This window comes from Osmerus eperlanus, chromosome 20 (assembly GCF_963692335.1).
Source record: "Osmerus eperlanus chromosome 20, fOsmEpe2.1, whole genome shotgun sequence".
In the NCBI taxonomy this organism is placed as follows: Eukaryota; Metazoa; Chordata; class Actinopteri; order Osmeriformes; family Osmeridae; genus Osmerus; species Osmerus eperlanus.
Window position 1 is genome coordinate 9,288,571 of NC_085037.1, and position 23,687 is coordinate 9,312,257.

Here is a 23,687-nt window from a genome sequence, read left to right on the forward strand (position 1 = left end):
GAATAAGACTAACTAGAGAGGGTACAATTTCTGGGGAAATTGTAGGGTGTGCTTGCTTGCGTCGGTTGCACAGGGGTCCGTTTTTTAATGACATTTTTACAACTGATATTGCTGTATATTTTATATAAAAATTCACACTTATTATTTATAAAGATTACATAGATTTAAAAGCATATTTTTTTTGCTGCTCATTTACAACTGAAAATACGAGTGAAGTGTAGAATGAAATAGATGTCTTCTCATTTCCCCTGCAAGAGGCAGCCTCATAGCTGAATCAAAACGAATACATTTGGCAGACCGGTGTAAAAAATTGACCTAATCTCTATGACTTAAACGTCCTTTTAAGTTTTTCCCTTCTCGTGATATTTTCAGGCATTTAGCCTACTCATATTGCATTCATTCATGAATAAAGAACCCCCTTTGAAGATTATTCTACGACGTTACCGGCAGTAGAAGATGGAATCGCGATTCAAACAGTACCATCTGCTAACTGAAAATATGCCCCCCAAAACGTAAATAAGCTTGACATTTATTTAGTGGAAAATCGCTCATTCATAAAAAGCTCACTGGTAGCGATCATTGTCAGTAACAACGCAAAATGCGATATAGCCCTGTGTGGAGAAGCTGCTCCGGTAAATTCTACTACTACAGTACAGTACTAGAGATTACTGCTGTGTTCGTCTTGGTAGCGATTGCGTTGGTTGATTTGGATTTAACGTTCCGTTGTAAGGTTTAGGCTGAAATTAATTATTTTCATGAACAGATTGACAACGTTTAGGCTGTGGCAATGAAGTTCAGGTTAGTAGTTAGATAGACTTTTGATTTAAGTAAGGGGAGTGCCGAACATGTTCTGTCGCCGTCGTTCCTAAACAGCTGTGTACTGTAGATGTTTTTGTAGTGTGTCTCGCGTAAGCTACAGCGTTGCAGTGAGCTACACTGGTTTGAAACCACAGGTAATGGTAATTTCACCAACAAATCGTTTACTAATGTCAGAATAAATCCTACAACGAAAATGTATATGTGAGGAATGTTTATTTTAACGATTGAAAACAGATACATCATAGACCACTGTAGTATGTGTTGCCCGGGCAACACAGGCTAATGTCATGATGCTAATACTTCAGTGAAATAGTAGACTACTGTTTCCGAAAGTAGATGTACTTCCTTAATAATATCAGGTTATATTGTACATTACACATCACAATTGTGTGTCATATCACAAAGTAAAATGAGTAAATAGTTATCACCCTGGCCTCTTTGCTTGTGGCGTTTCTGCAGCTGCCTTGCAGTAAAGCTATAGTTAGCCTAGCTATCCCCCAAGTTAACAGATGCGAAACGAATGTTCTGCCAAAGGTGTTTTCGTGACGTTAGTGACATAGTAACGTTAGTAACGTCAGTGACTGTGGCTAGCAAATTAGCCACCGTTAGCTTCACTTTTCGCCACAAAAACTTAACTTGAGCCTAAACCATGCAACGGAACGTAAATTCCAATAGAAGCAACTCAATCGCTACCAAGACGAAACTTTTGACACCTAGGTTGTCTATGTAGGCCAAATATTGACTGAGTTTTAGGGGGGCAAAAAAAAAAAAAAATAATAATAATATATATGTGAGAGAACAAAGGTTGTGCCCTTGCCGAAGGCAAAGCACACCCAATTACAAAAGCACTTAAATAGGTGTAAATAGTGTGACAAGTTACTAGTCTATCGTTTATTACTGAATTAACCCATGTTCACTTTCAGACATTTATTTCAAAATGACACAAAAAGTGTATGGCATTTTCATCAAGCAGACCACAACCATAGAAAATTAAAAGGACAAACATGGATTCACTATTATATGAATATGATATTAGGTGATAAAAAAAAAACGAACATAACTAAATCCATACAAAAAGATCTTTTTCACAAGACCATAAAGGTCGTAATGAAACTAATCGAAAATGAAACTGGAGGACAGCAAGCACTGATTCTGTATATTACAAAAAGAAACATATCAAAGAGATATATGTTTGTTCTCATACACATTATTGAAAGACAAGGGGGGGGGGGGCAGAAACCAAACAGTACATGTACAAATACTATACGTATTCACATTTTCATAACGAGTAACAAAACTCAAAAGCTTTTCTTTTTGTGTACTGTATATGTATTTACATCACAACGTACAGGTTGTGCACTAATGGCAAGACTCCGTATTTCTCTTGTTCTAGCTTCACTGTAGACAACACCACCACTCACACCACACGGGCTACAACAACTGTGTGTAACCTCCACTCCTACCGAAAAGTTCAAACAACAGAGATGGAACCGCTTTTAACCAGGCGATAGCGCTTCATCTTAAGATGAGACTGGCAGCAAAAATGTTTACAAAGTCAATATTCATTAAAATCAGTGTTTAAAATTCTCCTCGTACTCCATTTTTTGCTTCTGGTGCCTCTAAGCTTTATCTGACACTGATTTGAGAATGGAACAGTTTTTCACTGCCTTTTTATTACAAAGATGGCCGACAGCTTAGGGACCAGCGAGAGTGCTTCTTTATACAGTGGCTCTGAGAGGATGGCAGGGTGAAGAGTTATAGCAATACTGTACGCCTTCAGGACGCAACTGTTCAGCCGACGAATCCGTATGAAAAAGGTATGGACGATGCTGCGTACAAAAATGTTGGTGCATGTAATACAGAGAACGGTACGAAATGTAGAAAATAAGTTCGCTTTATGTGGAAAGAAACGAAGGTGCAGACAAAGCAAATGAGCAGTGTGGTGGTGAAAGATGACGAGACGGGACCCACAGCGCGATTGGGCGTCCAATGCTCTGTAACTGAAACATATTTAATAATGTCCTTTCATCCTTTTTTTGTAACTGTAAATGTTGGGAAAGGCACACCCTGCACCACCCCAAAACTTAGCCCAATGTGTGCACTACCTCTACTCATCTAGGATATGTGCTTTATATTAGAAATGACAGTAACTCACTGTTTTCTGTTTGTATGAGAGAGAAGCAGGCTGAAGAAGACTGACAGCCCAGGCTCTTTGGTGCTCCAGAAGATGGTAGAACTGCACCTCTGTTTTTACAGAGGGGGCGACTGACTATGGGTGCAGATTTGTGTTACATGCAACACATGTTCTGGTCTAATTTCCAGCTCCAGATGTTGCTCCACAAATTCTGACTGAACAAATCAGACATTTTGAGGATGCTGGTTTACTGGTGAATTCTCCATATTTCTGTGTTCTGAGGCCTGAGAGACAAATAGATCTCATCATCTCCCTTGACTTTGGTGCAGGAAACCCAATGGAGGTAGTTAGATATATTTACAAATGTACATACAGTACTGATCACTGGTCATTTTAGCTGTCCTCAACTTTCACAAAGCAAAGATATTCAGTATTTGTCATTCATTCATTTTACTTCAACATTCCTGATTACTTTTTTCAGACATTTGTGGAGGCACACAAAAATGTAAGGAGATGAAAATTCCATTACCAACTGTTGTTGGTAACGGTTGGTTTACATCTTCAAAGGCATCAACGCTCCAACTGTGATCCACATGCCATTGTTCAACACGGTGAACTGTAAAAGTAAGACATTAGTGCACATTGTAAATGCATCACAAATAATAATAACGTCTAATAATTAATTTGGCCAATAAGGTAATTGCAATTCAATGCCTAATTCATATGCTGCATACAGTGCAACTTTTTAAGGATTACATTCTAACATGTTCAGCTTTATTTTCTAGTTGAGGACTTGAGTAAGTTGCGAGAGAAATACAAAACATTCCAAGGAGCTTACAGTCCAGAGATGATTACTGAGCTGATGGAGCTGGCTGGCTGGCCAGAACATCACCTATAACAGGGAACATTTGCTGAGGGAGATTGAAATGGTCTCGAAAAGAACAACTCATGACAAGTCATCAAAACAGAGATGCAGTCTTCAATGATCTTTGTCATGACATGGCCAAATAACAGAATCTCATTCATTTAATGACAAAATAATGACAACAATTTGGAGATGTTTTCACAGTTTCGTTTTATCTTTATTTTTCAACATAGTAATTGGTACAGAAATTATAAACTTATAAATTATAAACTCTTAATGATTTTAGATGTTTCGTTTTATTCTTCAACCTTTGTTCTTCAACATGCCTTCTTTCAGTCTGAACAAGATATTTAAAAAGCTTTGAAATAGTAGTTTTGGGAAATCTAATAATACCCAATAAAGAACTAGAAATCAAATTGCCAAAAGACATTGCTGTGTCACACAACCAGAGCTAACCAGAGAGAAGGAAACAGTATTGTTCATCATTGGGCAGCTGCAGCTGCTGTAGGCTCTTTGGCAGGACACAGTTTCCTAGAGGAAACAAAATGTTTTAGTATTAGTATGACATTACACTAAAGCAATAACAAGAATGTAACAATAACGGTACATGAATCCAAAGCTGTGATAAGTGGCCATAAAGGTTCTTTAAACGTGGACTCACTTTGCATCTGCTGAGTCCTGTTTGACAAATTCACACACTTGGCTGGTCTTCTCCATCTGCTGCTTGAGATTGGTAACCTCTGCAGTCCAAGACTCTGTTTCCGTTTTAAAGGCAGCTGAACACCAAAAGAGTTGGGGGATTTAATGTATATGTCTTGTCTCCTTTTACATTAACTACTCAGAAATATGCAGACCTAAACACTTAAGCAAAAAAGCATAAAAGACTAACATTCATGTTCACCACAAGGTGGCAATGCTGACCAATCTCACGTTGGACAAGACCCTCTAAATAAATCACTTACCTTCATGATCATTATGCTCCTTCTCTATTGTTAACAGTTCTTCCGCCTTTTTAGTCTGATAATCAAAACATTAGCAGGTAAAATATTAAATATATTGTGTATTAGCCACTCACAAATCAGACTTGAATAAATCAAAAGGGGAAGGGAATCTTTTGACAAATCGTGCTGCTGGAGACAGTGATGTTCAAAGCACATAACACTTCCATAACACTTGAACGTAAGCCCCCCCAACACACACACAGGCATACTTCTGGCTCGAGAGAATATTCCCCACAAAAGTTCATATTGAGACATGGGGTACCAAGAGTTTGTGTGACTTAACTCATGGTGCATACCCCTGATACTCAAAGGGATCAAACACGATGTAACATAGCAGTTTGGCATATCTTAGGCAAACAGCTATACACCATGAACACAAATGCAGTGCTCTCAACCTTTATTTATAGGAGTTAACTCGATAGACAGGAGTTAACTGAATAGACAGGAGTTAACTGGATAGTTTGTCATATAAAGGTTCTTTCTCTCTTACCTTCTCCTCCTGACAGGTCTTAAACTGAGTGTTCTTCATACCACCCTCACTGACCCGTTTCTTTATTTCATCTTCCTGTTCTTTTATTTCATTCAAAGATTTGTGTAACTGCATTTCCAGTAGGTGGTGAGAGCCAGTACTGTCCTCTATTGTTTGGATGTACAGCTGTAAATTCTTCTCCTGCAGAATGTGTTGCTGCAATATCGTGGCCACAGCCTGTCGTTGACCAACGATGACCAGGACCATTGCCATAGACACCACTGCAGAGAGGCAAACCACCACTATCTTGAATTCTGTCATCTCACCATGTGGGAGCGTTGGTGGCTTTGTATCTGTAGAAAAGTGCCAAAAAGATCAAACAAGGGAGAGAGCTTCCACTTCTTCCTGTCTGTTACCTTTTGTGTTTGTCTCGATTGATTGTTGCAAAATGTATGTACATCCTGATGCTGCCTTACACTTGAACACTGTAGTTAGTCAATGTAGTTTCCAACTGGTTCCACCACTTTCTCACAAGCCACTTTACACACTGTCACTTTCAGCTACTGGTTTCACGATCAGCAAAATTGTTACCCCATTTTTCTTTAGGTTAGTATAGGTCTATAAGGTCAGTATAGGTATTTATGTGTATTAGAGGTTGAGTATACTGTATTGTATATTATTTTGTATATTTAGGAGGTTTATTATGTTTTTGCTTATCTAAGGTGTAATTTATGTTCTTATAGTACTTATATATTATGTTATGCCAGGTTGACTTTGTGTTGTTCTGTGCATCTGACAATAAAAGACTTGAACTTGAACTTCAATCTATCAGTCATGATTTCACTTTGCACTTTTTGTGGTTGTCCTTCTGTAGAGCCTATCACAAAAGTAACTACAAGGAACTCACCTTTTCTCTTGTTACACTCTCCAACAAATAATGAGTTTAAGCTTGGTTTTCCCCTTCCAGGTTGTTCGCTCAATTTCTTTTGAGTAATCCAATATTTGAAACAGACATTAATACAACAACACTTTCAGAGATTCTTTTCAATTTCAGTTTTTTTAATGGCCAGGGATCCGTAGGGTTCTTCTCTAGTTGCTGCCTATTTTGTTTGAAATGTTTTGCAGAAAAACCTGTTCAACTCTACAGACAGGTGTGACTAGTCAGTGGCACATAACCAACCCTGAGGCTTCATTCTTGCAACACCCTGTATATAAAATATATACATGTAAATTACTACATTTACATTGTCATTTAGCAGATGCTCTTATCCAGAGCGACTTACAGTAAGTACAGGGACTTTCCCCCGAGACAAGAGCACACATTTTCTCACTTTGCAAACTGTAGCCTACTTGCGCAATACTTTTTGGTAGGTGTTAGAGAGGGAATGGCAGTTTGGTTAACATGAACCTGCTGAACAAGTCTGGGTGCCTCTGTGGATGACATCATAATCAAGCTTCTCTACTCTTTGCCTTCCCCGTCGAAAGTGATGTCCACTGTATAGTTTCTTAATATATTATATAGAAATAAAATTGAATGTGCAGAGTCATCTGATAATACACACTTCGTGAACAAAAAGAAAATCATCATATCAGTTCATTTAAGGCTCAGATAAAGAAACAGTGCATGCGGTTAACTCGCGCCCATTGGTGCAAATAGCTGACCACTCCTGAAAGTCCATTGTCCGTAATTACACAATTCATCTGTTGGCCTGTAAGCAACCCCCACTTGTACCTATTGTGATTCAAATAGTAGAAAGAGATAAGAGGAGATCATTTTTTTTGCATTTATCATTCCAATCCCAATCAAAACATAGGCTTTCTATGGGTGGTAACCACATGATAACAATGTCTGTCAACAGCGTCTAACGAACAGCAGGTCTTGAGGAGTCTCTCACATGGGTTTTAAATGAGAACACATACGCCCTCTTCTTGAGAAATGCACAGTCACATGCAATGGTCATCAATGATATCAGATCCATGTTTGCATCCAAGAAGGCCCTTAGTGCTTGATTGTTATGCAGTACAACAATTGTAAATAAAGTATGATATTAAACACCTATAAAATGGTGAGGGAATACTATTGATAATAACACATCATACATGAGTCTGCAATCATAGATCTAATTTGTGCTTTGTTGTAAATATTTTGTACCTCATTCTACAGCACACACACTATTTATCCACAAAAATAGTTATCAGACTCGAAAGATCAGATGATTAAAAAAGGTCATCGTCTGATAAAAGCTGTTGGATACAAAGTGTGTTTGGTGAAGCTAGGGCACGTCTGGATCTATTTGATCACCACGTCAGCCATGCCAACTGAATGCTGATTGGCTCTTGGGTGCGAACCTTTAACAATTTAAGCCTTGGCCACCAGGATGCCCACACACCAGCAATCCATACAGGTGAGAAGATGCTTAGATTGTACCTTGCAGACACAAACAAATTCAAGCACCAATACAGCACATGTTGACAGTATATAATGTACATTTTCACTGGATATTTCGATTATTATGTTACAATGCCAGAAGATGCAGTAACAAATAGTACTGGTTTAAAATGACTGTTCTTCCTGATTTGTTTTCTTAATCCAATATTTGTGAGGTGACATGAAAGTTTCAGGAGATGTGTTTTTATGGCATCTGTCAGTAATTCACATTTGTCTTTTGTTGTTTATTAGTCATGGGGACTTTTGTGGCTACCCTTGCAGCTCTACTCTTGGGTGGTAAGTCGCATTAAAAACATTTGCCTTTTCTCTAAACAATATGGACAACAGCTCAGTCAGAAAACTGGTCAAGTCAAAATGGACCTTAACAAGTCATACAGTATGGTGACAGGAAGCACAGTCCTTTGACACTGGATTTGACCAAATGTTATACTAAAATGTTACATTATCCCAACTTGTATTTGAACAACACCAAGTGCAAGATAGATAGACTGATAATATACAGAGAGACTCTTGAAGAATACGATTTTTAGATAGTGTAGAGGTTGTGCAGCTTACAGTTATGTTAATTATTTTATAATTATTGTTTAGCAGAGATTGTGTCACAAAGACATGCATTAAGCTATTTACTTGATAGCTTAACGCAACTGGATATAAAGATGTGACAACATTTCCGTTTTTTTTTTTAAGTGTGTACAATCCAAGGTCAAATTACAGTCTATGAGATGTCTAAAAAAACAAGGACAGGTAAGGCAATGTTTTCCTGAACTCTGGAGATAATGCAGATTTGTGTCCACTTTCAGGACTGTGTTCAGCAGGACCAGGTGTTTTCCCACCTCAGACTAGTGCCATGTGCATGGTGTCTGGAGACCCCCACTACTTCACCTTCGATGGACAAAACTTTGATTTCCAGGGCACCTGTGTGTACCAGATGGCCAGCGTCTGCCACAACAATGATGATTTGGAGCCTTTTGGTGTTGTAGTGCAGAATGACAACCGGGATAAGAAGGTGGGCTCTGTCACCAAGCTGGTGGAGGTAAATGTCTACGGATATACCATCGTTATCAGCAAAGAGCACCCAGGGCTTGTCATGGTAAGAAATAACATGAAAAGACATGGCCGCATAATTTTTTATTCACAGCTGCTTTAGAGAGTAATTTACATATTTTTTTATCTGTTCACAGATAAATGGTGAGCTGAACAACCTCCCAGTGACGCTGTATAACAACAAACTACAGCTGTACAAGAGTGGCTGGTTTGCAGTGATCGCGAGTGACTTTGGTGTGAAAGTCTCCTATAACTGGGACAGTGTGTCCTTCGTCACTGTCCCCAGCAAGTACGCCGGCGCCATGTGCGGCATGTGTGGCAACTACAACCACAGGCCAGACGACGACCTCCAGATGAAAGACGGGAGGCAGGCGGCCTCGGCCAAAGAGCTGGGTCAGAGCTGGACAGTGGCCACCGTTCCTGGCTGCGTCCATGGCTGCAAAGGCCCCTGCCCTGACTGTAACATCACCCAGAGAGATCTGTACGCCACCAACAAGTACTGCGGCATCATCAGTGACGTAACAGGCCCCTTCCGTGACTGTCACGCCGAGGTCGACCCTGCCGGTTTCTTCCAGAACTGCCTGTATGATGTGTGTCTCTACCAGGGCAGCAAGGACATGCAGTGCAAGACTCTTACTGCCTACACAGCTGCCTGTCAGGAGAAAGGGGCCACTGTCGACTCCTGGAGGACTGCTGACTTTTGTGGTGAGCATAACCAAGTTGAACCAAGTTGGATTGGCTAAACTCCACAGTATATCCACTCTACAGTATATATACAGACCATCCACACCACCGAGGAGGTAGGTTTTTGGTGGCGTAGATGGTTAAAGCGGTGTTTATAGACGTGGTCCTTACATTCGCAAGTCAGAGGATTCAAGTTTGAACCCCAGTATGGGCAAGATCGGAAGGGAGCTTTACTGACGAGCAATGCATGACACCAGTCACAGGGGTGCCGTTGATTCCAGATACATGTTTGAGCTCAGCTAGACCAGCTGGGGTCACTGTGGTGCAGAAGTAAATTTAGGGGGTTGAATGAAACTGAGTTTAAGTGGGTGAACTTACTCCTCAGTACGCCACCCACCCTCGCCATCAAAGAGCTAGCTTTTATAAAGATGGTCGTCCAGTCAATCCTCTGTGTATGGAACGGGACATGGGTCAACCAAAGGTATATGGGGTAACCAAAACCTTTATGTCAATGCAATTTATTCACAGCTTCCCAGTGCAAAGAAGGCAGTCACTACGAGCTTTGTGCCAGCAGCTGCTCTTTGTCATGCCAGACTTTGACCCCATCGGCTGGCTGCCAGGCTCCCTGTAGCGAGGGATGTTTCTGCGATAGTGGCTTCGTCCTCAGCGGAGACCAGTGTGTGCCCCTTGCCCAGTGCGGTTGTCAGTATCTGGGCAGATACTACAAAAATGGACAAGTCTTCTACCCTAATGGACTCTGCCAACAAGAATGCACTTGTAACAGCACTGTAAGATGAACAGAAGTAAATAGGAATGGTACCCATCATTCCATACAGTGGAAAAACCCTTAAACCCTAATCAGTTTCACTCGTTTTTTTTAGGTGAAATGTGTTGAATTCACTTGTGGACCATATGAAAAGTGTGCCGTGAAGAACGGAGTCAGATCTTGCCAGCCAGAAGGACAGGGAGTGTGCTCCATCTCAGGCGACCCACATTACAGAACCTTTGACAACACCACCTACGACTTCCAGGGCACCTGCACCTACACTGCTGCTCAAGGCTGCCACCTAGAGGGCACTCATCTTACTCCCTTCACCGTAGCGGTGGAGAACGAGAAGTGGTATGGAATGTTGTCCAATCCACGAGTGTCTGTAGCAAAGCTTGTGGCTGTTGAAGTATATGGAATCACCTTGACTCTGCGCAAAAACGAAATTGGAATGGTCATGGTATGTTTTTTCACACTGATCGTGTCAAATTGCAATTTTCTAAATCTAAATCCAGTTTGTTAATTGCAAATCAAAGGGTTACCCAGCCTCGTGTGTCAGAGATATACCAATCAATCAATTTGCATTAGTGTGGAGTATCTACTAAGAATGGATACATTTAAATGCTTTGGGGTGAGAGTCCAGTTTGAAATAATAATCTGATGAGCAAATCCTGTGATCTTCTCCACAGTTAAATGGAATCATGGTGAATATTCCTTTGACAATCCTCAATGGTGCAGTGCAGGTTTATCAGGAGGGCTTGTATGAAGTAATTGCGACAGACTTTGGTCTGAAAGTCACCTATGACCTAGTCTATCACGTCACCATCACCGTGCCTGGCAACTACCACGGCAAGACCTGTGGCTTGTGTGGAAACTTCAATGACAACAAAGAAGATGAATTCCAGCTTCCAAACGGGAGCTTAACCAAGGACCTTCTGACCTTCGGGGCGGCCTGGAAGGTGATTGTTCCTGGGGTGGTCTGTGAAGATGGCTGCAGCGGAGACCAATGTCCCCAATGTGACAAGACCAAGACGCCTGTGTTTGAGAAAGACTGCAGCATCATTACAGATGCTAATGGTCCCTTTGCCGTCTGTCACAAAGTGATAAACCCAGACTCTTACTTCAAAGACTGCGTCTTTGATACCTGTATGGCAATGGGAGACCGTATCATGCTTTGTAACAGCATCAACGCATACATGTCGGACTGCCAGAACTTTGGGGTAAACATCTTGAAATGGAGAACACCAACTTTTTGTCGTGAGTCTATTTGCCAAAAACTGACTGATACTGAATGTTTTCTATCTCTCACTACATGTCAGCTATGTATGCCTTCTCAGTAACCAGTGAGTATCATAACTCAAATATGAAAAGTAGTTACCACATTTCTAAAAGCTGTGGACTAACATCAATGTATTTTGCTGAATATCCACAGCTTTCTCCTGTCCTGCTAACAGCCATTACCAGGTCTGCGCTGAGACATGTTCATCTCCATGTCCCGGACTCTCAAACGCCATCTCTTGCCCATCCACCTGCGCTGAAGCCTGTGCCTGTGACTCGGGATTCTACTTCAATGGCACAGGCTGCGTGGGCTTGGAACAATGCAGCTGTTACTCTGACGGCCACACTTTCAAGGTGAGAGAGTATACTGATTAGAGAGATACTGTCGCTGAAGTGTTCATGCAAGTCTATGATCTAATCTATGATTTATTGGAATGTTTCTCTGAAGCAAATCTTTGACCAATTGACCCAAGGCCATAGCCATTGAGTCAACATTGGGGGGGCCGATTTTTTTTTTTTAATGATAATTTCTGACAGCGTGCGTGGTTGCCTGTCGTAGCATAGCACATTAATTTTTTATATATCAATATAGTGGCGGGGACATTTTGACCAGATTTGAATATTGGGGAGATGTGTCCCCCCCAATATGTATTATGATTACGGCCTTGAATTGACCAATGAACTGAACCAGATTGTGAGATGTTTCATGGAGATATGGAGCTCTGAAATTCACGTTTGGTTGTAAATTGTCAATGTCCAGATTGGGGAAACCTTGATGACAGAAGACTGTCTTGGGGTCTACATCTGTCAAGCATCTGGAGTGGTCCTGTTTGAGTCTGTGACCTGCACGACTGAGGAGAGCTGTGGGGTCAAGAGGGGCGTGCAAGGCTGTCATCCCAAACAGTGTCAGATTCAGTCTGGTGGAGTCTTCACACCTTTCGATGGACAGAGTGGCCACATCACAGCTTCAGGGTCCTATGAGTTAGTGAACGTGTGTAACCAGAGTCTGGTGTCTGAGTGGTTCACTGTGGTGGTGACACTAGAGGAGGAGAAAACTTCCCTCAAAGATATGGTTGCCTTGTATGTCTTCTTCGAGGATGTGGCAATAAGTGTCAGTGACAAGCATGAGGTTCGGGTGAGTACATGCATTAACCATAATTCTTTAAGGTATAAATTGTTCTCTTGACATTCATACAAACTGAAATGAATAAATATTCAATGTTATCAAAACATTTTACGTTTTTAATTCATTAATTGAATGAATGAAATAATGAAAAAGTCACATGAATGAAAATGTCTTTACAGGTCAATGGCAAGAAGATGACCCTGCCCAGTTTGATAAAAAATAACATCTCAGTTAAAATGTCTGACAAAACTCTGTTCATTGAGAGAAAGTCAAACCTGCGGGTGTCCTTTAGTCCCTCTCTGGAGATCACAGTTGCAGTCAGTGACAACATGGCAGGCAAGTTGTGTGGTGCTTGTGGAAGACTCTTTCCTTCTGGAGTCGTATTCCGGGCCTCCAGGAACACCATCCTCACCGCTCTCCTTCAGACCAGAGAGTTTACTTACACACAGCAGTACATGTCTGATTGGATAGCCCCAGACATCCCTCAATGGTAAAGCAGCTTATGTCAAACAATAAACACTGTGCCAATTTAATCTCTAAATTGGAAAGAGTTTTAAGTTGTCTGTGAAAGGTTTTTAAATATTGTTTGGTATAACAGCTTTTACAAAGAATGATGATAAACAATACAATATGCAAGGGAGAAGTTTGCCTTTCTTTTGTTGAATATGCACATTTCCCTTCAGCATAATGTGTTTTTATTTGACAGATATTGACCCTACAGTACATCCAAATAACTTGTTTTGTAAATGACAGTTCAATCATAATGTGAATTCCATCTTAAGTGTATGTAAACCTTCTGTTTACGAACATATGAATCATCGTCAATAATCTTTTTGATAACGGTCACAAATTCTATAAATGTTCAATAAAGTAAGTTCATTTTCATACAGCACCTCAGATTCACCTCTTAATGTTTAGCATTTGTAGAAATTCTTTAATCCTGTTTGTTTCTCAGGTAATTTCTTCCTTGTGCTTTGGGATTTAATTAATATTCCATTACAGTTGTGTCATTTTCAAGATTGTGGAAGAAACTGGTCAGTTTCCACTTATGTTGTGGCATCAATTTGGGTTCTAGTTTGGAATAGAAGTTAGCGATCAGCTGAAAGGACAGATAACTGACTAGTCAAAGAAATTAAGCAGACAAGAGTCAGCTGGTGGCTTTGCAAATTATTTTCTGAGACATGAAGCTGAACATGAAAGCTCCTTTATACAGGAAAACAGAGAGATAGATACAGACAGGTGGTGGTAGTGTTACAGAGTACAGCAACAAACAACAGTAACTATTTTGGCAACAGCTAGATGGGTAAGAGCAGGACAGACAGTAAATTCCTAATGACTACAAATAGCACGCGTGACCGCATTCAAGAGATAAACAGTATAAAATACAGAATACACCTGCATTCATAGAAATATACTAAACTATACTTCATGGGGAAATAAGAAGTAGGCTCGACAATACCACCTATACCAACTTCAGTAAGATGAAGAGAGAGGCAAAAAGTGACACGTTCTTTCACCTGTTATGGATACTTTATTGATTAATCATTTCACAGCGTGATTTTCAAAAAATTGTTTAGGAACACAATTAAAGTAGCCACAAAAATGCATGTACATAAAATGTCTTAATGATTACTGTTTAATAACTTTGAAAACTGATTAAGTAGGGTAGAGTAGGTTTTTGGATGTTCATTTGAGCTGGTCCGTCATGCTTACAGCCCACTGCAAAACAAGATACAACAGCTTTATTAGAAGGAGAATACAGAACACCACCACAAAAATACAATGTTTTAACATGCAGGTTGAATACACTTATACACAAATATATGGTCCTATAAAACAGAAGTATATTTCACACAGTTATTATTGGGAATGAACACAAACTCACCAGGTGGAGAAGTCATGTGCTATCCAAGAGGCTATGTATTCCTGCATGGACAGCTGCATCTTGTTGTTATTGATGGCTGCTAGTTTCCCACAAGCCCCACACACCTTGTTCACCATGTTGTCACTGACAGTTATTGAGATTTCCTCAGACAGGCTGTAGGACACCCGCAGGCCAGATACCTTCTCAATGACCAGTGTTTTTTCCAACACCTTCACCGAAATCTCATTCTTGTATAGACTGGGCAGAGTCCCTGTTCTACCGTTGACCTGCAAGAGCATGGAAAAGGCATTTAGAATTTGTTTTCAAACGTCATGGAATCTCAAGCAAAAATACTAAGGCCTGGTCTCCCATAATCTGTTCATATGGGAGCTGATCCATTATCTGTCAAAGAAAATTAATTGTAATCTTTGTGCGATGAAGCATACTCACCCAAGTCTCATGTTTGTTGTTGACAGAGATGATGAGATCATCGAAGAAGACATACAGAGCCACCACCCTCTTCACCCCGGTGTTTCCACATGCCTCCAGCTTCACCACCACTCTGAACCACTCGGCTACCAGACCGCCGTCGCACGCTTTCACAACCTCATAGGCTCCAGAGGCCGTGACAAATCCATTCGTCCCACCGAACAGAGTGAACAATCCGCCGGTCTCCATGACGCACTGTTGGGGGAAGCAGCCCCTCACGGCATTCCGCACTTGACATCTTTCATTACTCTGGCACTTCTGTTTTTGACACTGAATCCCACGATCAGCGGTACAAGTGCACAGCTCCTGGCAGTCATTTGACAGGATAGACTCCCCAATCTAAGACAGACCAAAAAAAGGCACAGCATATTGTTTCATCACGACAGACATAACTGGACTTGGATGTCCACACACCTGCAACAGCATCCTCCAGCACACAACACATGCAAAAACCATTTTTTCAGGCCTTCATCCCCCTATCATGAAGAATGAATCCTAACGTTTCTTTTATGAACTTTATGCTGTGATATGACCGCACCTTGTAGGTGAGTCCTTTGTAATAGCAGCTGCACTGATCTGGGATAACACATCCAGTCCCATTGAAGTAGTGGCCTGGATTGCAAGCACAGCCCTCAGCGCAGGTGGTGGGGCAGGTGATGGTGTCTGACAGGCCAGGACATGGGGTAGCGCAGATCTCGGAGCACACCTGGTAGTGGCTGTTAGCAGGGCAGTTCAAGGCTGAAAAACACCACACACAAAGACCTTATTATTATCTTGTCTACAGTCATTGCACTTTCAGGCTACTCCTTTTCATGCATTTCAAGGCTGCTCTTCAACCAAAAACAAGTATTCCGTATCGCTTTGTCAACCATAAATATGACACGTACGACAAAAGGTGTCTGTTCTCCATTCTTTGATGTTCACCCCAAGGTTCTGGCAGTCAATCGTGTAGGCGGATATGCTGTGACACAGAACGTGGCGATCTCCTTTAGACAGACACACATCGTAAACGCAGTCTCTGAAGTAAGAGGCGGGGTCTATCCTGGTGTGACAGGTGGCGAAGGGACCATTAGGATTTGTTATGATGCTGCAGTCTTTCTCAAACACAACCTTCTTCTTGTCGTCGCATTTGGGACATTGGTCTCCGCTGCAGCCGTCTTCACAGACCGCTCCAGGAACACCCACCTTCCAGGCCGCCCCGAAGGTCAGAAGGTCCTTGGCTGCTTTCCCGTCGGGAAGCTGGAAATCATCTTTGTTGTTGTTGTTGAAGTTGCCACACAGGCCACAGGTCTTGCCTCGGTAGTTGCCAGGCACAGTGACGGTGATGTGGTAGACCAGGTCATAGGTGACTTTCAGGCCAAAATCGGTGATTATGACATCATAAGTGCCATCTTGATAAGCCTGTATTGCTCCTTCATTCAGATTAAGAGGGAGGGTAGTCATGACACCATTCACCTGGATGACACAAGGATAACATGTCATCAGTAAAACTAAACATAAAACAACACAAAACAATCTCCATTCATTATCCATTGAATACATCATTTGAAATAGTACATTAAGTAACCAAATGACTTAATCATGTTGTTTCATACTCACCATTATCATTCCAATCTGATTTCTACGCAGGATGAGGGTATTGCCATAAACTTCAACAGCCACAAGCTTTGCAACAGACACATGTGGATCGGACGACATTCCATACCACTTCTCATTCTCTACCACTACACTGAAGGGAGTAAGATGAGTGCCCTCTAGGTGGCAGCCTTGAGCAGCAGTGTAGGTGCAGGTGCCCTGGAAGTCGTAGGTGGTGTTGTCAAAGGTTCTGTAATGTGGGTCGCCTGAGATGGAGCACACTCCCTGTCCTTCTGGCACGCAGGTTCTGATTCCGTTCTTCACAGCACACTGCTCATTCACTCCACAGCTGAACGAAACACACGCCACCTAAAAACAACATGAGTGCCTCATTTTTGTATTCGATTTTTTAAAGGAAAAAGGATTTTCTTAATCATCTGGTTCATCATGAATGTCAATTATCCATCGAATTGCTGTAGTAAACAAAGATCTCATGAAAGAGAGACAGATCAACTTTTGAACTATAGTACAGAAATAAACCAAAATGTACTCAACCTGGTTGCTGGTTGGGCTGCATGTGCACCTCTGAAGGCAGTGGTCATCCCCCCAGAAGGATGCGCCGGCCATCACGTAGTGACCTTTGTACTCACAGCCACACTGAGACTTGGGCACGCACTTGTTGCCGCTACGCAGGAAGCCATCGTCACAGGTGCAGGTCTCCACACAATAGCCTTTGCACGTAGAAGAACCGTTTTGATTCTCACACGTTGCAACGCATGGACTTCCACACTGCTCATAGTGGCTGTTCTCTGGACACGTGGGGTCAGCTGTTGAATTGTAAAGGACATTTAAATGTAGCTGACAGGACCGTCCATTTCCTTGATTTGAACACATTACATATTTTATGTAACCTCACCCCTTACAATTCAAACAGTTTTAATAATATGTGTTAGTAACTCACGACAATGGGCAATATGCCTCCAGTCGTGAATTTTGACGCCTTCCCTCTGGCAGGCATCGCTGTAGACCTGTAGAGTGTCGCAGAGGAAGTTCTTCATACCCTCGCCCATGCACACATCAAACATGCAGTTCTCACGGTACGCCTTTGGCTCGATGACAGCTTTGCAATCTTTGAATGGGCCTTCCATAATGAGTGAGAGCGTACCACAGAAGACCTTATCTGCGATGTGCGCCAAAAAGCCATTGTTACACTGGTCACACTGCCCCACACACTCGTCCCGACAGTAGGCGTCATCTGCCAAGCCCGGGACCCTCCAGCTCTTTCCCAAAGCTGTTGGATTATTGGCGGGAGAGCCATCAGGTAAGGTTAGGTCATCCTCATTTTTGCCGTTAAAGTTACCACACAAGCCGCAGGTCCTGCCTGCAAAGCTGCCTGGCACTGTCACGACAAGATGCTGTTGCCAGTCGTACTGCACTGTCAGACCAAAGTCGGTCTCCAAGACAAAGGAGAGACCGCTCTGGTATATCTTCAGTTTCCCATTGTTCAGGGTGATTGGAAGATTCCATGACATGTAATCCATCTAAAGATAAATAAAGATAACTGAACAAATGCATCTTATTACATTAACATAAACATAGAGTACATAGTAAATACCATCAGTTTCAAGCAGAAAAAATGGTACATACCCTCACAAGGCCGAACTCCGAGCGAACAACAGTGATCGTGTATCCATAGACATTAATAATAATCTTGGCCACAAACGTAACAATTGAGTTGCCCTTTTTGGCATTCTTGGCCTCCACTTCAAATGCTGGATGCCCCTCATCCACGTGACAGTTCTTGGCCATTGTGTAAGTGCAGTTGCCCATGAAGTTGTAGTAGTGGCCGTCAAATGACCGGTAGTGAGGGTCACCCATGACCCAGCAGGAGCCTGGGGGAAGAACTGGAGGCTTTTTTACACAAATTGGGTTGTTGTCCTTCATTTGACACTCTTCGTCCTTTTGACATTTCATTTGACTGCATTCAAGCTTCTCTGGGGAGAGAAAAACAATAGGATACAATAAAACTGAAACAGAATATGGCAGTCGAATAGAATAGGTGAGGTAGGCTAAACCATCAAGCAATGGACATCAATAGTCTGCCTTAAACGCTGCAGCATGACTGACTTACCTGGTTGACTAGCAGAGGCAGGGGATCCATATCCAGTTGCAGCAACCACGCCGATACTGTAGACGCCAAATGGAGAGTTGGGGTGGACTATCTGGTGGAATCCAGCACCACTGCCATAAGAGATCTCTGCCCATGAGTACTCACTCCCTCCCACCTGTTTCCAGCTAATGTCACTGGGCATAGGGGCCTGGTCTAGCGTTAAACCACCCAGGTCCTGGCTACGAGCTATGATAACAGCCATGTTGGTGAAGTCAGCTTGCCCCTCCAGAGAGTATGAGGTACTAAAACTACTTGTTGGTAGAACAGTCATGAGGAAGGGATCATAAGATGGGTATGTAGAATCAGGCCCCCCGTTGAACTCAAAAAGGACTTGGATGCCTTTGTCAGCCGTCAAGTGTATGGGATTGGGCCATTGGGAAAACAGCTCAATTTTCTGACCAGGAAGCATTGGCAGAGTCATAGCTTTACCTCCATTGTTCACCTGGACGTTGGTTGCCTGAGATGCTTGGATGAAGACGCTGTCATATCGGTTGGGGTGGTCATGGTAGGGCAGGGGTGCAATGATGAATTCCTTCCCCCAGCTGTTTACAGGGAGGAGCTGCTCATAGACATGGTCACATGAAGTAAACTTAAATGTACAGGTATGTCCTGTGGATACTGCTACTGGCTGCTTTGAAACTACCCTGCAACCTGTGAGGTCATCTGAACTTTGAATCTGAATGCTTTCAAACGGCTCAAGGGTGAAGGTCAGCTTGCTCCCTGCTCGATACAGACGCCTGTGGAAACGTACGTTTGCCTTCAGGTAAATCTCGACTGAGTTTTGGTTCTTGTGGTTGGTGATAGAAAACTCTTTGAAGGTTTCCAGGGGAGTTCCTTTGGGAGTGAAGATGTAGTACTCCGTCCCCCATTCTTGAACTGGGTAGACCACGGAGGTGTCGGCTGTGTCCTCCTTGTAGTTGAGGGACAGCACAGTGACTTCTTGGCTTGCCTCGATCAGAATGGTGGGAAGGTTATTCCAGCTGCCTTTCATCTCCACACCATTGGGAAGCTGGAAGGCCACACCCTGACCTGGGTCGACACTCTTCTGGTAAACCTGACCCAGGGCCGTTACCTTGACGTTGGTGCTTCCGTGGGAGGAGGGCAGAGCGGAGACCTCGATCACGAAGCGTGCTTGGTCATCCCCCATGTAGTTTTGCAAAAAGACCGTGGCAAACTCTTTCCCTGCTGGTGTGGCGGAGCAGAGGCCTGGAAAGACAATCACAAATATAATTGTCAAACGTCACATGTTCACCAACAAAAGCTGTTCACCATCACAAAGAAAACTTCATAAAGGGACAGTTCACCCAAAAAAGAGACATTGCTGTTGAGTTTTTAAAATGAATTTTTGGGGCGTGTTGAGCACCACAAACCAAGTGGCATCTAGCTTCTTTATATTCGAGAGAAGGCAGACAATATCTCAGCAAAAAAAGGCCAATATCTCCAGAACACCAAAACAATCTTGGGGGATAAATGGCATTAGGGGTAAGAGGAAACATGTATTTTTCATCTTTGTGTGATCTGTCCCTTTAAGTATTCAAACACTTTTCATACTAAATCTGAAATGTGGTGTATTATGCCTGGCTTGTTGTCACTATGGAGAACCAAATAATACAAAGAAGAAACTATAGTTCTTTAGCTCATTTTCTCTCCCTCTGGTATTTTCTGTATATCTTCGGCCTTGCTGTTTGGCCTTGTTATCTCATTTTGTTTTGTCTAAAATACTGGCTTGTTTTAGAATCCAGTTCTAACTTACCACAAAGCAGCAAAACAACGAAGCTATGAAGAAACCCGTCCATTCTTCCAGATAAGAAACAAAGAGAAGGTCAAGTAAAGAAGCTTGTCTATGGAGGCATATCAGCAATTTGAGTCAACTTGAGACCACAGTACGCAGTAGTACAGAGGAATTTTACAGCACATCTGATAAACAAGTACATTTTAGATATCAAGTAACCAAGCAGTACAGATTAATGTTAATCAAGTTATATTATGTGTTACTGTATACAGTTATAAAGTTACACTTGTAGAAATAATGTTACATTTTGCCATGGACATTGATCAGATGATTCTTACCTGAACCAGGTGTCTGGATGATGGGACTTAGGGTACATGGCCTTTTATTGAGGTTTGTTGCTCGACGTTAGCCAATCAGTAGGGTGTTTACACCTCTGTGGCACTTTCAAGTAAAGGTACCACATGGCACCACATGGCAAAGGCACCACATGGCAAAGTCACCTGTCCGGATGTTGGCACTGGGCAGATTCGTGTTTAATCAGTGGTTTAATCTGATGATAAAAATTGCATTTCTGTGTAACTTTATTTATTTATTTATCTATTTATTCATTACACACTTAGATCTTGGAAGACAAATTCCTTTTGTTTATGATACTGTTTGAGATATGTCTGGCAACCATGAGATTTTGTTCAGAATGTAATGTCCCATCATTGTCCCATTTAGGAACATTTGATCTCACAGTCTTGGTTTGAAGCGGTCACAAGTCCAAGATATCATCCAAGATCCAAGTCCAAGATATCATCACAAATACTTTTATGATGCCCCACCACACACCCGGACCCCCCCCCCCCACACACACACACACACACACACACACACACAGATTATATTTTAGTTTGAGAAACCACAGAGGTTGCGATCATGTACAATTTCAAGATTTAACATTTTGCTGTGGATGCATTAAAGTATGGTGATAGCTAATCAGCTCACCTCTTGTCCCAGTACACATGTCAAATTTGAGATTATTTATTCAGGGTTTGGCCTTTTGAGGGTATTTGTGAGAGTACTGAATGACAATTATTCACTGTTTGTTGAAGGCGGTAAACAGGAATTCCCACACCCATAAACATAGATAACGAATTTGTAAGGCCTACCTCCCATTGTCAAACAGGCAGTAGGTAGATTTAAAGAAACTTGATGGCAATCAAAAATTACTTTGAAGTGCATAGACAATCATCAGAAAACATTAGCCAGCAAGGTTGTTTGAACATTAGGGTGTTACTTACAATGTTGACAAAAATACACAATTTAAATGCTTTCTATCTCATAAAACACAATTTAATTAAATTGTGATAATTCAACTCACATGAACTGTATCCATGTGATCCTTCTACATCACAATGATAATTTTTTATTCTTGTTTTGCACTTTCAAATCAATGTCAACAGATGAAAACTAAGCTAATTGTGGTAAAAATATACTTATTCTGGGAAGCCATCAGAGTGATTAAGTACGTGTGGGAGTAGTGGTAAATTTGAGAATTACTCCAAATAAACACCTCCACATGTCACAGTCAGCAAAAACAGCAAAAAACAGACCACACAACTGTTGACCGATGCAGAAAACATCCTCCTGTCCCCTGCTGATGTTTTTAATAACATCAATGGGACGCCCACAAATGCACTCAACAGCCTGCCTAAGATAAAAGCATGGTGAAGATTCAGAGGAAGCATCTCAAATAAACGGAACAACGAAGCAACAGACTTGTAGAATCATGGGTTTGGCTGGATGTTTGGCAGGGTCTTGGTTACTTGTACTACTGGCTCTCAATTGTCCAACGCTTGGAGGTAATGTCTGCTGTTTTCATGTATCTAGAGATTGAAATGTCATTTATTCAACACAATAAAGCCTTTCTTTGTTATTTCAATTCGCAGACACTGAGAATGTTGTTCTTGAGTATCCCCTGCCCCAGGAGCCTGATGTTCCTTTCCCGCTGGCTTATCCTTCAGCTCAGAATATTGATGCCATATGCAAAAATGGAGAGTACCGTCGTCGGTACCCCCCCAGCTACTTCCCCCCCTCTGGTTACAGTCATTTTCGCCGTCGTGGAAAAGCCATCAACTGCTTGGAGTCTTGGTACAATATGTGTTGCCATGGAAATGTCCCACAGGATAACAACCAGAACGTGTGCTGTGCCCAGCAAGCTGTGAGTCCATGACCATGTGTGTCTGTCTTTTCACTGGCTATAAAACACGAAACTGGTTTTCTTTAAACTTTTTTACCTTCATTTCAGTGGCATCAGGCCCTTTCCCAGTTCTGTGAAGATGAGTTCTCCGTCAAGACAGTCGCATACCCATGCTGTAGGGTGAAAGGAGATAAGAGATGGATCTGTTTTGACACGAACGTCGTAGGCTCCTATCAAGCCTTCCCTGGCTACCAGGCTCCAGCACAGCTCACCCAGGAACCTGGCTTCATCTGGAACCCAGACCAATGCCTGCATGAGTAATAGTGACGATGAGTAGTTAGACATGCAAACTAGCTAGCAAGAGTAATGTAAAATAGTTGTAATTTGCATGCTCCAGCATGGTTTAACTAATGAGGCCATGCTGTGCTGTTGTGGGCTGCTTGTTGTAGCACAGTCTATTAGCATATACACTTTACAATGTCTTTACTCATGTTTTGAAAGTTTAACAATAAAAACGATTTTAGTTTGACATGGTTGCAGAGGCAAAGTTGCATTAATGGCGATAATTTGTTTCTTAAGTATCTATTAGATGACAGATGACAATAACATAATTTAAATCTTATCACCAATATCTTGTCATAAACAAATAAATAGGTACTTTCTCTAATGATGTGTTCATCTCCATTCCTTGGGTTGAAAATGAGACTAAAGGACTTCAAGTTTTATTAAATTCATTTGGTAGATTCAGTTAAAACATTTGAAATAGTTTAAAGAATTTGCCATAATTCATTGCTACATCTGCAGCTAAAGGAAATACAATCACAAACACGTATTAAAACCATTAAAACCCTGAATCCAGAAGGGGGCAAACGTCAGACGGTGGTGTGGGATAGGCTGGTTTCGAACACATACGGTTGAATGCAATGTGCGGGGCATGACAACGGGTGGTGTGAGGGGTGCTTGGTGGAGGAGACAGTAGAGCATGTATTGTTGCATTGCCAGTTGTATGATGTACACAGGGAAGGTTGGTTGAGAGG

The 23,687-nt window shown here is 41.8% G+C and overlaps 3 protein-coding genes across 3 annotated transcripts; 2 read left to right on the forward strand and 1 right to left on the reverse strand.

The window, feature by feature from the left end:
- Nucleotides 1–8,690: 8,690 nt before the first annotated feature.
- LOC134006965 (IgGFc-binding protein-like) lies at nucleotides 8,691–13,527 on the forward strand. Its single transcript, XM_062446076.1, has 8 exons — nucleotides 8,691–8,708; nucleotides 8,919–9,486; nucleotides 9,994–10,253; nucleotides 10,347–10,691; nucleotides 10,921–11,488; nucleotides 11,664–11,863; nucleotides 12,270–12,644; nucleotides 12,815–13,527. The coding sequence occupies exons 1-8, from the start codon at nucleotides 8,691–8,693 to the stop codon at nucleotides 13,127–13,129; spliced, it is 2,649 nt and encodes an 882-aa protein (XP_062302060.1). The 3' UTR covers nucleotides 13,130–13,527.
- Nucleotides 13,528–13,879: 352 nt separating this feature from the next.
- Nucleotides 13,880–20,524, reverse strand: LOC134040550 (IgGFc-binding protein-like). The gene is made up of 11 exons (XM_062486491.1): nucleotides 20,487–20,524; nucleotides 18,695–19,939; nucleotides 18,211–18,557; nucleotides 17,525–18,104; nucleotides 17,119–17,390; nucleotides 16,588–16,932; nucleotides 15,876–16,443; nucleotides 15,527–15,726; nucleotides 14,950–15,327; nucleotides 14,521–14,786; nucleotides 13,880–14,354 (listed from the first exon to the last, which is right to left on the reverse strand). Exons 2-11 carry the CDS (start codon nucleotides 19,878–19,880, stop codon nucleotides 14,345–14,347), a joined length of 4,152 nt encoding a protein of 1,383 aa, XP_062342475.1. The 5' UTR covers nucleotides 19,881–19,939; nucleotides 20,487–20,524; the 3' UTR covers nucleotides 13,880–14,344.
- Nucleotides 20,525–22,164: 1,640 nt separating this feature from the next.
- LOC134040558 (extracellular matrix protein 1-like) lies at nucleotides 22,165–23,317 on the forward strand. Its single transcript, XM_062486508.1, has 3 exons — nucleotides 22,165–22,312; nucleotides 22,400–22,671; nucleotides 22,759–23,317. Exons 1-3 carry the CDS (start codon nucleotides 22,240–22,242, stop codon nucleotides 22,969–22,971), a joined length of 558 nt encoding a protein of 185 aa, XP_062342492.1. The 5' UTR covers nucleotides 22,165–22,239; the 3' UTR covers nucleotides 22,972–23,317.
- Nucleotides 23,318–23,687: the final 370 nt, after the last annotated feature.

What these genes read in the sequence shown, in the direction of transcription:
- LOC134006965 (XM_062446076.1), top strand. An exon ending in GAGGACTGCTGACTTTTGTG is followed by an intron (nt 9,487 to 9,993) that starts GTGAGCATAACC and finishes ATTTATTCACAG; the next exon opens with CTTCCCAGTGCAAAGAAGGC. An exon ending in ACGAAATTGGAATGGTCATG is followed by an intron (nt 10,692 to 10,920) that starts GTATGTTTTTTC and finishes TCTTCTCCACAG; the next exon opens with TTAAATGGAATCATGGTGAA.
- LOC134040550 (XM_062486491.1), bottom strand. Translation starts at nt 19,880, where the DNA reads ATGGGGGATGACCAAGCACGCTTCGTGATCGAGGTCTCCGCTCTGCCC. An exon ending in CGGAGTTCGGCCTTGTGAGG is followed by an intron (nt 18,105 to 18,210) that starts GTATGTACCATT and finishes ATTTATCTTTAG; the next exon opens with ATGGATTACATGTCATGGAA. An exon ending in ATCAGATTGGAATGATAATG is followed by an intron (nt 16,444 to 16,587) that starts GTGAGTATGAAA and finishes TGTGTCATCCAG; the next exon opens with GTGAATGGTGTCATGACTAC.
- LOC134040558 (XM_062486508.1), top strand. Translation starts at nt 22,240, where the DNA reads ATGGGTTTGGCTGGATGTTTGGCAGGGTCTTGGTTACTTGTACTACTG. An exon ending in CAATTGTCCAACGCTTGGAG is followed by an intron (nt 22,313 to 22,399) that starts GTAATGTCTGCT and finishes TTCAATTCGCAG; the next exon opens with ACACTGAGAATGTTGTTCTT. An exon ending in TGTGCTGTGCCCAGCAAGCT is followed by an intron (nt 22,672 to 22,758) that starts GTGAGTCCATGA and finishes CCTTCATTTCAG; the next exon opens with TGGCATCAGGCCCTTTCCCA.